General features: G+C 42.3%; 1 protein-coding gene across 3 annotated transcripts in view; it reads right to left on the reverse strand.

Annotated features, from left to right (window-relative positions):
- AFMID (arylformamidase) overlaps positions 1-14,806 on the reverse strand; it is a 359,393-nt gene that overhangs the window by 72,595 nt on the left and 271,992 nt on the right. For all 3 annotated transcript variants that reach the window (XM_085617482.1, XM_085617483.1, XM_085617481.1), the window contains one exon: positions 387-435. In XM_085617482.1, coding sequence (XP_085473608.1) covers positions 387-435 — 49 coding nt within the window. The remainder of the gene's footprint in view (positions 1-386; positions 436-14,806) is intronic.

Here is a 14,806-nt window from a genome sequence, read left to right on the forward strand (position 1 = left end):
TTTCCAATTAAAGCTCAGTAGTTGGGATTCTGGAATGTAAAAGGCAGCAGTGCATGTGAGCGGTGGCAATTAGTCACACTCTTTATCCTAGGATGCAGTTTCACATGGACTCAGAATCTGCCACATTCAAGGATGTCTAGGCACAACAATGGGTCTTGTGTCTATTTAAATTGATGCTGTCTTTAAGATTATAATGCAACTCAAGACCTTTGTGAAAATACATTAAAAAAGACATGAGAATCACTGTCTTTCCTGAGGAACCTGTGCATACATAAGATGGAGACATACATTTCAGTTTGCAATGATATTATTCATCTTCCACATATGATATTTCTAAAGCCCTCCAAACTCACAGACAATAAAATACTTGAAAACAGGGTCCTCACCTCAGTTCCTGCCAGTATCCTCCATGGATGTACACAAGAAGTGGAAAAGCTGAAATAGAGTTAGTAGAACATGCTTCAGTAATTGTTTTTCAGTCATATCACAGTCAATTCCATGTCCAAAAATATGAAAGCCAGTAAATATTTTGAACATCTAATAAGGTCCATTCTTAAAATGCTAGAATTCATGGCTTCTGGGATAAAATAATTTGATGTCTGTAGTAGGAACAAACATTCGGCCTCCAGTATTTTAAGTCTGTGACCAAATAGACAACAGAGCAGCAAAACAAGTGAGCCCCAATCTGGTCACAGAGGGGGGTGAGTGGCCATTAGGCTGCCTAACGAACAACAACCTATTACAACTTTGAACCTTCCCCTTCATAATAAGATCTTTAACCTGGAACCAATTTTCGTAAATACCACTAAATAGGTCTATAACCCTCACAAATTAGATTGGTCAGACCATTTCTTCATTTGTTTAAAGTCCTAACCATGACTCATCCGCCTTATGCTAAACAAGAGACAGTCATGTAAAAATATAGTGACCTCAAACGTACTCACATCAAGCATTGGCAAAGGCATCTTGTTATTTATTTTTTCTTATTTGTCTCTTAGGAGACCCCCATATTGAAAACTTGCTTATTTGCTTATTGTGGCCATGTAAAAAATTGGGTTACTGATTGAGGTGGGCGAAACCCTACTCAAGCAGCAACCACAATTCTTGTCAGGGTGAAGTCACAAGACAACCCCAAATTTATCTGTGCTTAACCCTCTGGTATCTTGGCACACAATAATCAGGCATACCTTAGAGGCAATGTGTAAAGTATTTATGCCGCACTTCAAACACTAATAAAGTGAAAACACAACACACAAAAGAATCCCAAATCAATTTAGGAAAATAGAATACATTTTCATATATTATTTGAGACCAAAACGACAAAAATTCAATTAGTAGAACCAGAGATATGCAATTTTAAAGATTTAGGTAGGAATAGTGCTTAAAAGCAGAAAGCGCCAACTGTGGTTTTCTGGTTGAGGCAAACCATGGGCCAAATACAGGTACCATGTTGGGAGGTGAGGCATTAAATTAATAGTAATAATAACTTGGTCCTCAGGAATGATAAAATCATACCCCCTACAAAGTTGAGAAACCTGGTCATTGATCTCTCCCATGAAGGTCACTTGGGTAGGAGTCTCACCAAATCTTGTGTTAGGGAAGTCTTTTGGTTTCCCTGCATGGATGCCATGGTCGAGGTCAAGGTAAAGGATTGTTTAGTCTGTGCCAGCAGTGACAAGGCTATGGTTGTCCGTAAAGCCCTGATCTCCCCTGTGGTTGTTCCCAACAAACCATAGGAAAAAGTTGCTTTGGACATCATTGGTCCCATCAATTGTGCAGGGGTGACCAAACGTTATGCTCTAGTCATGGTGGATTACGATTTGCATTGGGTGGTTACCAGGATGGTTCATCAAATCACCACTGTACACAACATAACATTTTTAAAAGACTCTTTTTATTGTGAAGGCATCCCTGCCACTATCATAACTGATAATGGGGAGCATCTTACGTCTTCTGCTATGGTGGATTTTCTATCCCATCTTAACATTTCTCACCTTAAGACAGCCTTGTACTGTCCCCGCACCAATGGGCTAGTGGAGAGAATCAATCACATGGTTAAGGAATACATCCAGTTGGCCTGTATAAATCACTTGGAAGTGGAGAATGCCTTGCAGGAAATGTTGTGGGTGTACAATACTACCCCTAGTTCTGTAATGGGTGTCTCCCTCTTCTCAGCTCTTAAGGGTAGGAAACCCAGTACCAAACCCTTTCCTGCATGGTTGGGCGGAGGGGACAGAATTGTACATGATTCAGCCTTGATTAAAGACAAAATTGCACTCCACCAAGCTAAGTATGAGAACCAATATAATGTAAAACATGGCACCAAAAGTCAACAGTAGAATGTGGGGGACTTGGTGCATGTAAAGAAACCAGAGGGGCGTGAAGGTTCCAAGTCTAAATTTTTTCAACCCTTGCGCATTGTTTCCACAAAACTCAACTTGGCCATAATGGACAATGGGCAATGTTGGAGTACGGATAGACTTGTTCACCACAACCCTTGCTCTCCAGCGAGAGTTCTTCAAGCGGAACTGAGTCCTGTCACTACGGGAGAACTGTAACTGCGAGGAGAGTTTCCAATGTGCCAGGTGACTATGTCATGTACACATTAACTTCTCTATCCCTCTTGGGGGTTCTTCTTGTTCCATTGTCTTCACCAGCCCTCGGCCCTCCTCTCTCCTACTTTACCCTCCTCTCCACTATACACTTGGTATCTTAGTTTTCCCTCTATCCTTTTCGTTTTTGCGGGGAAAGATATGTTGTAATTAAGATGCTCCCACTTGGTATCTTCCCCCACCCCTTCCCCCTTGTACACCTTAGAATGTTCCTACAGTTTGCGCTAAAGCTTGCCGTAGAATGTTGATGAGGTTCCTGTGTGGCAAGCAAGCTGTGGCATTTGTGGAGCAGTGGAGACGACTAATAAAGCCAATCTCCTGAATCCAGTTTGGTATTTCTTCCTATTCATTCACTACGACTCTGGCTTTCTAACACATTACAAATAGATAGCTTCTGAATGGATATGTATTTATGTGGAAGCAAACAACTGTAGACTTATACTATTGTAGGTTAAATGGTCAGGTGCCAGTTGCACTGGCAAACCAGACCTAAAAATCCATGTAGGTTATCCTCCTCCCATCTGTACTGCTGCCAGAGAAAAATACCAGAAATTATCTAGCTATCTAAGACACTTTAATAGTTTTACAATATCATTGTGTGCCCCTGCAAATTCAAGCTCATACAGCTGGATAAATAAACAAAATGATCACAGCTGCGTGGAAGGGAAGCACTTTTTTGTGGAAGCACACAACTTTTGCCCAATCAAAACATGTACTCCTGTCTCCCAATAAGTGGACGGGGCCAAAGCCCCTCACCTGGTGATTCTCACATAATTGTTAAGCCACATCATAAAAAAGCACACTACTCCATTTTATGTATAAACCAAAGAAGGTCAGGACTCAAATATGAAAATATCAGCTGTCTACAGAGATTAGATAAGGGAGAGAGCAAGAACACATCTCAAACAACAAAGTTAAATTAAAGCTTAATAAAGCGGCAGCAAAACCTGCCGCTCTACCCCCTCGGAGAAGACAAGCAGCAATCCCAGGGTATAATAATTCAATTGTCCATACAAAGGATTTGCAACAAAAGGTAATAATAAGTTACGATGTGTCTCTAATCTTTCGGGTGATGAAGGCCTTTCAGAGACGCTTTGGCCAGTCTCAGACTGGCTGAAAATTTATTTTTCCCTGACTGCCTGCTTCCGACGGGAAGGTAAGTTAAACATTAATTTTTACTATTACATTTTTAAAAAACCTGCGCGAGACCCCATCCCGCTCGACCACTCGTCCCCCACCCGCGATTCTAGCCAGTCGCAACTGTTTGCAGTTGGAGTACTTTGGTAGATTGCCCCTCAGCTTTCACTCCACTGCCTCCACTGCTACCTCAGTGTTTGTTGGCGTAAGCAACAGGTTGTTGTGTAGCACACTGATCGATCACTACAATGTTAGTTCACCCCGGCTCAGACCAGACTCTTATTGAGAAGCTACGCTTGCAAATTCTGTTTTAATCTGTGACTCCGACTCCTCCTCTGCCTATTTATCTGTCATGTGGGCACAAATTAGTGGTGAATTGCAATACCATAAGTAGGGCCTCTGAAGAGGGCAGCAGTCCAAAGGAAAACAATACTTGCGAAATGGCTTGTACTGAGTTTAGTTACTTTGCTTTTGGCTAAAACCAATAAACAAATGCTGGATCTTCCAACAGAGGTCGCTAAACAATGCACGTCAACTTTACATTATTCTCTTTAGACAGAATCTGTACTTTTGAGATTACTTCAAGGTTTAACACCATAGTGTAGTTGTCAACTAAATAAAAAAAAAAAATCTGTTTATATTTTTAATATTCTGGCTTTGATTGACTTTATTTTTCCATTGTACTGATGAAATGTTTCCCTTAGCGCCCTCTAGAACAGTCTGCTGCAAGGCCCTCAGTTAGGTCACCCTCAAGCATTTAGGGCCAGATGTACAAACCTTTTTTATTGGTTGAAAACTCACAATTCACTAAATAAGCGAGCATGTGAGCTGTGAAAAGGTTTTTCTAATGTTCTGAACCCATATAACTTCCACCTAGAAGACTGCACTGACTTAAACTCCCACCTGCCATTCTAGAAAACGTTAACATCACCTTACACATTACTAAATCCATTTACATCGCCAGTACCTATTGGACCGTTTTTTTTCTTCAATCAGCAACATCACAGTCGATAAGCCAGCAACTATGACCTGGACTGACCCCACCCTTGTCAGTTTCAGCATACCCATCTAGATCAACACAGACCTACCACCCCGAGAACTGCTTGCAGGAGCTGGAAAAGCATCACAGGGGAGGTGTGGGCTTCCACCCTCTCCCCATACCAGCCCAAGCACACCAGCAACTTTTCAAAAGCCATCAAAAACCTCAACTGCTGGATAATCACATGAGCCGGCACCCCTGCTTCTCTCAAGCGCAACCCAACAGCAAGAGCTCGACCACAGGCCAGTAGGTACACAGAGTAGCTCAGGCTGAAGGAAAGCCCTTCTTGCAACTAGAGAGTGATTGGAGAACAAGTCAAGACACCACCGATAAAGACACCTTCAAATCACATTATGTCTCAGAAGCCCACAAACTCATCTCTGGACCGCCTCAGGGTTCATTGTTAGCCCTACTCTCTTTAGCGAATACATGATTCTTCTCACCAAAGTGAGCCATGAACACAATATCAACATCCTCTTCTATGCCAACACACACTCTCCCTGTCGGACAAGACCCCCAACACAAGAAACAAGTTTGCTGCCTGCAAGAATGAAGTCGCTAACTGGATGAAATCCATTAGTCTCAAGCTCAACACCAACAAGACAGAAGCAGTGAACTTTGGCAAGAACACCTCACCATGGAACTCCAACTGGTGGCCGACTGAACTCGGACTGACGCCCAGCACCCATGCCAAGAACCTCGGAATAATCATCGACAGAAAACTGGACATGACCACACAAGTCAACGCCGTCACTGCATTCCGCTTCCACACCCTGTAGGTGCTGAAGAAGATCTTCTGGCTCCCAACCAACACTAAAGAAAGTGTCACACATGGCCTAGTCACCAGCATGTTGAACTACGGGAACACTCTCTACGCCAGGATCACCATGCAACTCACTAGAAAATGACAAACCATCCACAACTCGGCAGCCAGGCTCATTCTCACCCGCCCACACACAACTCATATAAAATTAAATGAAATTAAGTATTTGTAAAGTGCTACATATACCTCTAGGCACTGCTATCAGACTAGTGGGATTAGAGGTATTACGTTAGACTCACCATCTAAAAAAGCCAACTTTTCATCCCTCTTATAAATGTAAGCAGATTGCTTTTTTTTCAAAGTTGTTGGCAGGGAGTTCCAAAGTCTGATTGTAGTTTAGGTAAAATGTTTACCCCCCCACTTTACTTTATGCTCTCTAGGGATAATCAAGTTTCCACAATCCGCTGACCTAAGTGGTCTAGCTGGGGTAAATGGTTTAAAAAGGTGTAACAGTTGCAACGAACAACGATCATGCAAAGCTTTGAAGGCTATACATAAGGCTTTGAATTAAATACGCGTCGCGATTGGCAACCAGTGCAATTGGGTTAGGGCCTTAGAGACAGAATCGAAGCACGAAAGCCCTAAAAGGACTCTGACTGCTGCAGTTTGTGCAATCTGGAGCTAACGACTACTTTCCTTGCTCGCACTAGTAAATAGCGCATTACAATAGTAAAGCCTAGATGCAATAAGTGCAATGACCACTGTTTTTCTCAGATCGAAAGGGATTAAAGGAAGCACCTTCTTCAGGACTTTGAGTAAAAAGAAGAAGGTGGAAGTAGTGTGATTGATCTGAGTTTCAAATGATAGATTGGTGTCAAAGAAAACACTGAGATTTTTTACTTTATTTGAGGGGATTGGCAGAGGACCCAATTGAGAGGGCCACCAGCTGTCTGTCCAGATTGAAGACGAGTTCCCGAAAAGAAGGACTTCAGTATTTTTTTTTCTTTCTGGTTTTTTTTACGCATGCCATGTATATAGGACTTCAGTCTTTGATGAATTTAATTAAAGACAGTTGTCTTGCATCCAATTTCCTATGTGACCCATGCAGTCATGAAATCTGACTTCTGTTGCATCAGGTGCACTATTAATTGACACATGTCATTCGCATCGGTAGCAGGATACCAGGGTAAATCCATAGCTTTTAATTAGTTTGGCCAAGGGAGTGAGGTACAGATTGAATATGGTAGGGCTCAGAGATGAGCCCTGTGGAACTCCACAGGGAAGACAAAAAGGGGTGCGGGGACAAATTCTCCAAATGCCACTACTTGGGACCGATCTGACAAGAAGGAGCTTAACAGGGAGAGCGTTTTGTCTCTGATTCCGAGTGACAATAGACGGTCAACCACCACATCATGGTTAACCATGTCAAAAGCCGCTGACAGATCTAACAGGACCAGGGCTGCGCTCGACCAACCATCTAAGGTTTGTCTAAGCTCTTCAGTGGCTGTGATCAGGGCCAGTTCGGTGCTATGATGAGCCCAAAATCCATATTGAGATGATTTGAGAATGCCATTATCAGAGATGAAGGTGGTTAGTTCTAGATTGATAATCGTTTCCATTATCTTTGCAGGAAACAGCAGTCACGAAATTGTCCTGTAGTTCAGAGTGTCATTGACATCCAGGTTAGATTTTTTTTAAAGTGGCAGTATGGATGTTTTTTCCATTCAATGGGGAAGTGTCCTGATGTAAGCATAAGACTAAAGATAAGCAGTAGAGATGTTGCTACGGTCTCTGGGGTTCGATGAATGATTCTCAGAGGGCACGGGTCAGTGGGGCATCCTGACTTAACTGCTGATATTATTTTTATAATCTGATCTAAGGTTAAAGTGGAGAATGACGAAAGCGTCGGCAGTACAGGGCCTCCGTGGATGGATAATGGAGGAGATGAATGGCAGGGACAAGGCGGAGACTGTGCCAAACGATTGTCCTGAGGCATAAAATTATCATAAACCTATTTAACTTTTTGCTGGAATGACACAGCTAGTGAGTTACAGAATTGTTGGCTAGCTGTATGATCGTGTGGATCCGGAAGCGTCAAAAGTTTTTTGATAGTAGTGAATAAAACTTTCAAACAACCGTTGGCTGCTTCAATTTTGTCTTTGAAGTATATTGCCTTCTCCTTCAAGATTAGATTTTTATAGACTTGAATGGATAATTTATAATCTGTTTTTGTCTGAGGATTGTCATCCAATATCCATTTCCTTTCCAGCCTACGGCAGATTTGTATTTGAGCTCTAAGTGAGGCATTAAACCAGTGTTCCGATGGTGACTGCCTGGGGTAGCGGCGGCTAAACGGTGGGGCCAGACGCCGGGCTGCGGAATCAATCCACGAATGATAGTTCATCACTGCGAGATCTAAATCAGCAGGGGTCTTCTGTAATGATTGAGCACAATTGTTAATTGCTCTGCCTCTATCTTGTTCCATGGTTGAGTAGTAGTTACCTTACCTGGGAGTTTTACGGACAGTTTCTGTGGGAATGAAATTTCAAACATAACCGCTTTGTGATCCGACCAGATTAAGCGAAGTGATCTGGTCCATTCTAGATTGAGATTATTCGAAAATATCCCATCCAGAAAATGCCCTGCTGTGCGTGTCCTACGCTGGAAATTTGGTCAGGGTTACTTCAGTTTCACAGTCGGAGACATTCTCCAGATGGAAATTAAAGTCTCCTAAGATGGAAAAGTTAGACTCCCTGGCTTTGGCTTCTAGAAGTTGACCTATCTTATCAAGAAATGAAGATTTAGTTCTTGGAGGATGATAAAGTAATATGCCATTGAAAGTGTTTTGACTATCCAATTCGACCTTAAAAGCCAGAGCCTCACAGTCTAAATTGTCTGGAAGAGGCTTAAACCATGACTTGAGGCTAATTCTGACAATTAAGGCTATTCCTTTCCCTTTTTTCCCGACTCTGTCCATTCTATAAAACTTAAAACCTTCGGGAAGAGCCTGGAGCAGGTCGGGATCAGAGGAGGCATCTGCCCATGTTTCCGTGACAAAGGCCAGATCTATCTGATGTACTTCGATAAGTCCCAATATAGTAGGGTGTTTTTTAAGAGAGATCTTGTGTTAACAAGTACACAATGGGTCCACGTCCTTTTCACCTTGTGAGATGCCAGGGTGGGCTTAAGACACCTAACACTGAGCAAAGGAAGAAAATAGAAGGTATGTTCGCAATGCGGGCATTGCAGCAAACCATTTTGCAACGGTGGATCATTGCGTGCGCCGGAGCAAAAGTTACCTTTGGGTCCAAGTTGTAACAGCATTTCTCTTGGATAATGGAGTCTGGGCATGTATTGAAGGTCTGTGCCAAAACCAGCATAGTGGCTGGCGCTGGGCGCGATCCAGGTGCGAACAGGTGCAGACAGGCTTGCCTTTGGCGAACCTTCGTTGCACCAGCAGCGCGGACGTGCTAGTGGTCTGGCTTTGTAGTCCGGCATCTGGGGGTGGGATTGAGGGCGTGATGGGGCAGGGCCGCAGGTGCTAATGGGCGAGGGAAGAAAAGGTAAATTGAGGGCAAATGAAAATCAAATGTCCAGCTACCCCGGCTGCGCTCACAAGCTCCCTAGTGAGTAGCTACTGTGAACAAAAAATAAAATTAGAATAACGATGAGAAATCAAAATCATAAAAAGATTAAAAACCGCCTTACCAGAATGGCGGCTAAATCACACCACAGACAGCTCCATTACCTCCCAATATACAAACGTGCTCAATTCAAACTCCTCACACATATTCAGGACACTACACAACTCAGACCCCATCTACCTGAACAGTCGCATCTTCTTCCACCAACCACCCAGACACCTCCGCTCTACAGGAGCCCTACCTGCACACATCCCACACATACACAAAACTAGATCAGGAGGACAGTCTTTCTCTTACATCGCTCCTAAATCGTGGAATGTACCCTCCTCCACAACATAGCCTCTTCCTCAATTCCGCAAGAAGCTGAAGACCTGGCTGTACAATTATAACCTACCATAGTCAGATCCAGGCACACACACCTGCTAAGTGCCAGGATACCCTCACACGGGATAGTGCACTTTACATATTCCCATAACATAACATATAGCGATTTAGAAAAGTTTTTCTGAATCACCTAATGAGTTTAGAAATGATTACCTATTTGGAAGGGATCTGTTTGGGGCATCCAGTACAAACTGAGAATTGTTAAGTTATGTATTAATGATCTGCAACCTAAATTCAATTTCCAAACCACGACCAGTTACGGATGCCCAAGTTGAGGTGGAAGCTTCAGCCTCACTGAAGTTTTGAAAAACTCTTTTTTTTTTTTAAAGCAGCCACATTTCCTTTAAGAAACTAGGGTGTCTTTACAAAAATCAATTTTGAAATACTTTCACTGGGATGGTGATCTGCTGTCCCTTGCAGACAACCATCCCAGTAAAGGCAGCTGTTCGAAGGCAATTGCAATTTGCAACCTGACTAATGAATATTAATTAGGCTGGCCATACTGCACACCCCTCCAATTTCTCATTTTGTAAATCGACCTACGAGTACACAGGTAGGTTAACAAAAAAAACAGCTGGTCGCAAAAAGTCTGACATCGGACACTTGCAACTCGAGGAGCTTTTTTGAATTGATTCCCCAGGTTCTACAGGATGAGAGGTACCCGAGCAGCATGCAGTGTGGCAGCTATAGATTCCAAGGCAGAGAGAGATTTATCCCACAGTTTAACACTGGCAGCGACTTTTGGTGTGTTCTTTACTTTAATCTGGCAGCTAAAGACACTGTGGCGGAAAGAGGTTTATTTGTCCATGTAGTTTTTTTCTCCCGCAGTTTACACACGTCCTTAAGTCTTCCTAAGTCCTGAAGAGGCCTAGAAAGAGAGCGTGGCTGAAACGCGTCAACAATATTTACTGGAGGAGCTATCTGTATAGAGTACAAAAGAAAAATAGAATTATACAGACTTACACACATGGACCGGGCATGATTGCCCATGAATGTGATGTTTCTTTAGGGCTGCCTCCATGTGGATTGCACATGAGGTATTTGGTGCAACCACACTTTGTTGTAATACAAGGAAGAAAGAAGACATGATGTACAGTATTTAGGTTTTGATTTAATGTTTTGGTATAATGGTGATGGATTTGAGATAATTGTAAAGGTGCTCTAGGCATTTGTTAGGGGACTTGGAAAATACTACATGGACAATCATATTAAAAATTATTGGATAAAATGTTGGATTTGATTAATGCAGATATCCTGGTGTTAAATTAAATATTTAATTGTGGCAAAAAGTAAATGTTGCAATTGATCCCCACAGGATACCATGTTATTGTTTTGATTGTTCAGAGCCGAGGTATTGTGGGGGCATTTGGGCATATCTCTATGTTTGGTCGCAAAAAGTCTGGCACAGCTCGTGGCCGTTTTTTGTGACCAGCCCAGTAGAACATCCGGCCATTAATTGCCACACACTGGTCACTCACAATGGCTGCGCACCGATGTGTTGGTACACGCATGGGCAGGACACAATCTAAAGATTGCATTGGTTTCCATTACTCGCTAGAGAAGAAACCTCTAAGGAGGATTCTGGTGCATAACAGCCCCATAAAATTTGCTCTGAGAAAAGAAAGAAGAGCGTGAAGTAGTCCAACATCATCCTTGTTCCCTCGCCCCACTGGCAGCCCCTTTAAGAAAAGGAGAAGCGGGTGGGGGGAGCGAACCATGCACCCAGGACGCAAATCAACAATTGACTGAGCTCACAGCAAAATGTAGCTCACTCTAAACCTAACGCTGGATAATCAAACTTAAGCTTGTTTTGCAATTGTTTATTAATGCCCTGTTCTGTGGTGAGAGCCAGTCAGGGGGCACATGACAAATCAGTTAGGAATCATACAGGTCTGTAAAAATGGTAACAAAATTAAGGTCAGACTTGCACAAATAATAGGCCAGAGCACTACAATAAAAGTGGCCCCATTAGGGAATGAGATAGCTAAAAAAAAGCGGCCGATGTTTGCAAATTGGGGCGTGTTTGACCTAGTAAAGGCAAGCTGTGTGTTTTGCAAGGCATGGAAAGCTGCATGGATTGGAGATGCTGCAGGCGAATGTTTGTTTTAATATCAGGGAAATTAACAGTAAAAAGGGCCACTGGACCATAAAACAGGCCCATAAACAGACAAAAAAACAGCCCACACACTAACCTGCCCAGACCAACCTGTCTGACATTGCATGATTGCCCTCTAGGCCAGTACGACCCTGAACACACTCTCTTATAATAAAAAATATTCGAACATAATTATGTTTCCTATAATTCTTCCAAATAACGAAATCCAACAATACTTTTTCCGATTCCTTGTTTGCAAGAATATTACATTACATCTGTTTATGCGGTTTAAAAAAAATTCCAACATTTCAAGATAGCTACATAATTCACAGAACCCAAAATATCACATGTGGCAGCATCAATTTGCATACAACAAGTTCGTTGTGACATTCTGATACCAAAGGGCACAATAATATAATGCATATCAACTGATGCACTTTGAGTGTAATAAAAAGTGATTTAAAAAAATTAAAAATCATTCAGATAGTCTCTGTTTCACGCTGTACTGAATAATGGTAGCAAACTGTTAACATTTCCTAGTAACACTTTTATTCACTGATGATATATTTATTTACAACGAGTGAATCACATAAGAGAAAAGCACAGATTTTACAATTTACGTCTACAAAACATAATCTTGGAAATTATCCCTGAATTCAAAAGCAGTTCATTTTTGATTTGGTAAGAAGATGTTAACCTCAATGCCGAATTATGCTTCTAAATTGGCGGGGAAGAGGGTGGGTCGCTTATGGATTCAAATAAAATACAAATTATCAAAGGGAGGGAAAAAGAAGCTGTGGTCCATTCGGCTTCCTATGTATAATGCAAAAAATCAAAAGGGAGTGGACCACTTGTCCTGTGTAGCCAGGGTCTTGTTTACTGTTCTTTCCTTCGTAAAAGAACCCTCATAACTATACACAGGTACCAGAGGCGGCATGAACTAGGTTACCGCTTAAGTGTAAAAGTGCAGCATCATCATCGGGTCTTTTTTGAGTGTACGCTGCCCTCCACCCGGAGGAAGACCTTCTGGTTCAACAGTAGTGTCCAGACATGAAAAACAAAAAATGTGAGAGGGTTCGCATTTAGTGGGTTAAAATCTCTTGGTCATTGTTTCCATAGTGACTTTATTCTTGAAAGCTTGATCAGAGAGTTAAAAGAAAGGAGTGCGGGGTGAGACGGGGTTACTAGTCTTCCGTACTCGTCATGATGTAGGGGTCAACATGTATTGGGTGTACCGCGAGAAGAGGCAGATGCAGACACTAAACGTGCGAGAATCGAAATGAATTCTCGTCCTGCCTCCGGGCATCCACGTATGAATGTTACCAATCCAGCTTGAGGTACAGATACTATTGATCTGACCCCTTTAATCAAAACAAGTGACAAGTGTTCTCACTTTAGGAGCGACAAAGCGCCTTCCTAAAAACCACGGTCCTGATGAAAGCCTTTAGACCCTTGCAGAAGGCTGAAACATGTTGACCCCTACATCATGACGAGTACGGAAGATTCATTTTTTTGTTTTTCATGTCTGGACACTACTGTTGAACCAGAAGGTCTTCCTCCGGGTGGAGGGCAGCGTACACTCAAAAAAGACCCGATGATGATGCTGCACTTTTACACTTAAGCGGTAACCTAGTTCATGCCGCCTCTGGTACCTGTGTATAGTTATGAGGGTTCTTTTACGAAGGAAAGAACAGTAAACAAGACCCTGGCTACACAGGACAAGTGGTCCACTCCCTTTTGATTTTTTTCAAATAAAATACTCATGATTGTTAGCTAGGATTACAAGTAAGCAACTAGTCCTTCTCCATGGTGCAAGTTTCTTTCATATTTATAAAGAGAAGAAAAGTTTAGCAATCCTATCACCTTACTTCACAGGCAGAAAAGCAGAAGAACAAGGAGAGGAAAAACACTCACTTATGTAAACAAGTTGCATTGAGAAGTCAGACCGACGTGTGTGTTTGTACTGGCATCAGAATCAATGCAGTAGTGTTTGACAAAGGCGTGACTTCCTGCAAGGCAGCAATTACTTATTCCACACCTCTCTGCACCAGGCAGCGGTGGCTGCCTTCCTCTCTCTGGAACAAAAACTGGACTTTCTGGATAAGCAATGTTAGCTTTCAACAATGCAAAATCTATACATCTAGCTATGGGTTGCTTTGAGGATCCCCACCCACGTGGACAGATCCATAATTTATGAAAACCTCTATAGATGTATTTGTCTCTATAGTCCTATTAATATAGTATTTTAGGGCGCTCAATATCTACTGTTTGTAGGGAGATTTCTACTGGACACATCAGATTAGGTATGAAGAATGACACTGATTAATCTGATGACACAATAATACTATGTTAGGCAGGGAGTGGGAACTGCTCATGGATGCAATGAAAAAGGGTATATGGGCCATGGGTACACAGACCAGGCAATGCATCATTTGGAAGATGTAATGGCAGTAGCAAAGCAAACTTCTGAGAAGAATGCTAAAGGTCAAACTTACCTATGAGTTGAAAAAGAGGTGGGATAGTTTGGACAGGACTTTAATTCTCACTTAGGGAAAGGCTTCAAAAAGAGGAACAATCTTTCCTAAGACCCTCTAAAAATTATTAATTACAGGGGTAGTAAAAAAGGTTTGCAAGCTAAACAGCAGCCGCATTCAGAAACAAATGCGTGGCCAGATGTAAGGTGGCACCATCTCATCTTGGGTCAATTCGCTTCTCTGAGCATCATGTGCAATCGGAAGAAAGGTCAGAATATTTCATACTGAAGGTACTCAGGAGCAAAACATTTGTAAGTGGTAGTTGGATCTCGGCAGGCATTATGGGCTGAAGATAAGCTTTGCAGAAGTCGCCTACATGATTTCTTGTGAAGGAAACAGAACACATGGACATCCCTGTGTGGCCATCTTGGGGCGACAGAGGCACTTCCGTCATATGACAACCATGGCGAAGGCAGGAATTTGCAGAAAACAAAATCATTAAATAAAAAGCATTCCTCTTGATGGTTTCTCTAGGAATTTGAAGCTGAGGGTATTGTTTTCTTGTCAAGCTCCAGTGTACCCCTTAACAGTGAAGAAGTACAGGGAAGTGTGCTGCTCACAATCTATTCATGATCTTTCATGTGATGCTTGCTAGGGT

Source organism: Triturus cristatus, chromosome 7, assembly GCF_964204655.1.
Source record: "Triturus cristatus chromosome 7, aTriCri1.1, whole genome shotgun sequence".
Taxonomy (NCBI): Eukaryota; Metazoa; Chordata; class Amphibia; order Caudata; family Salamandridae; genus Triturus; species Triturus cristatus.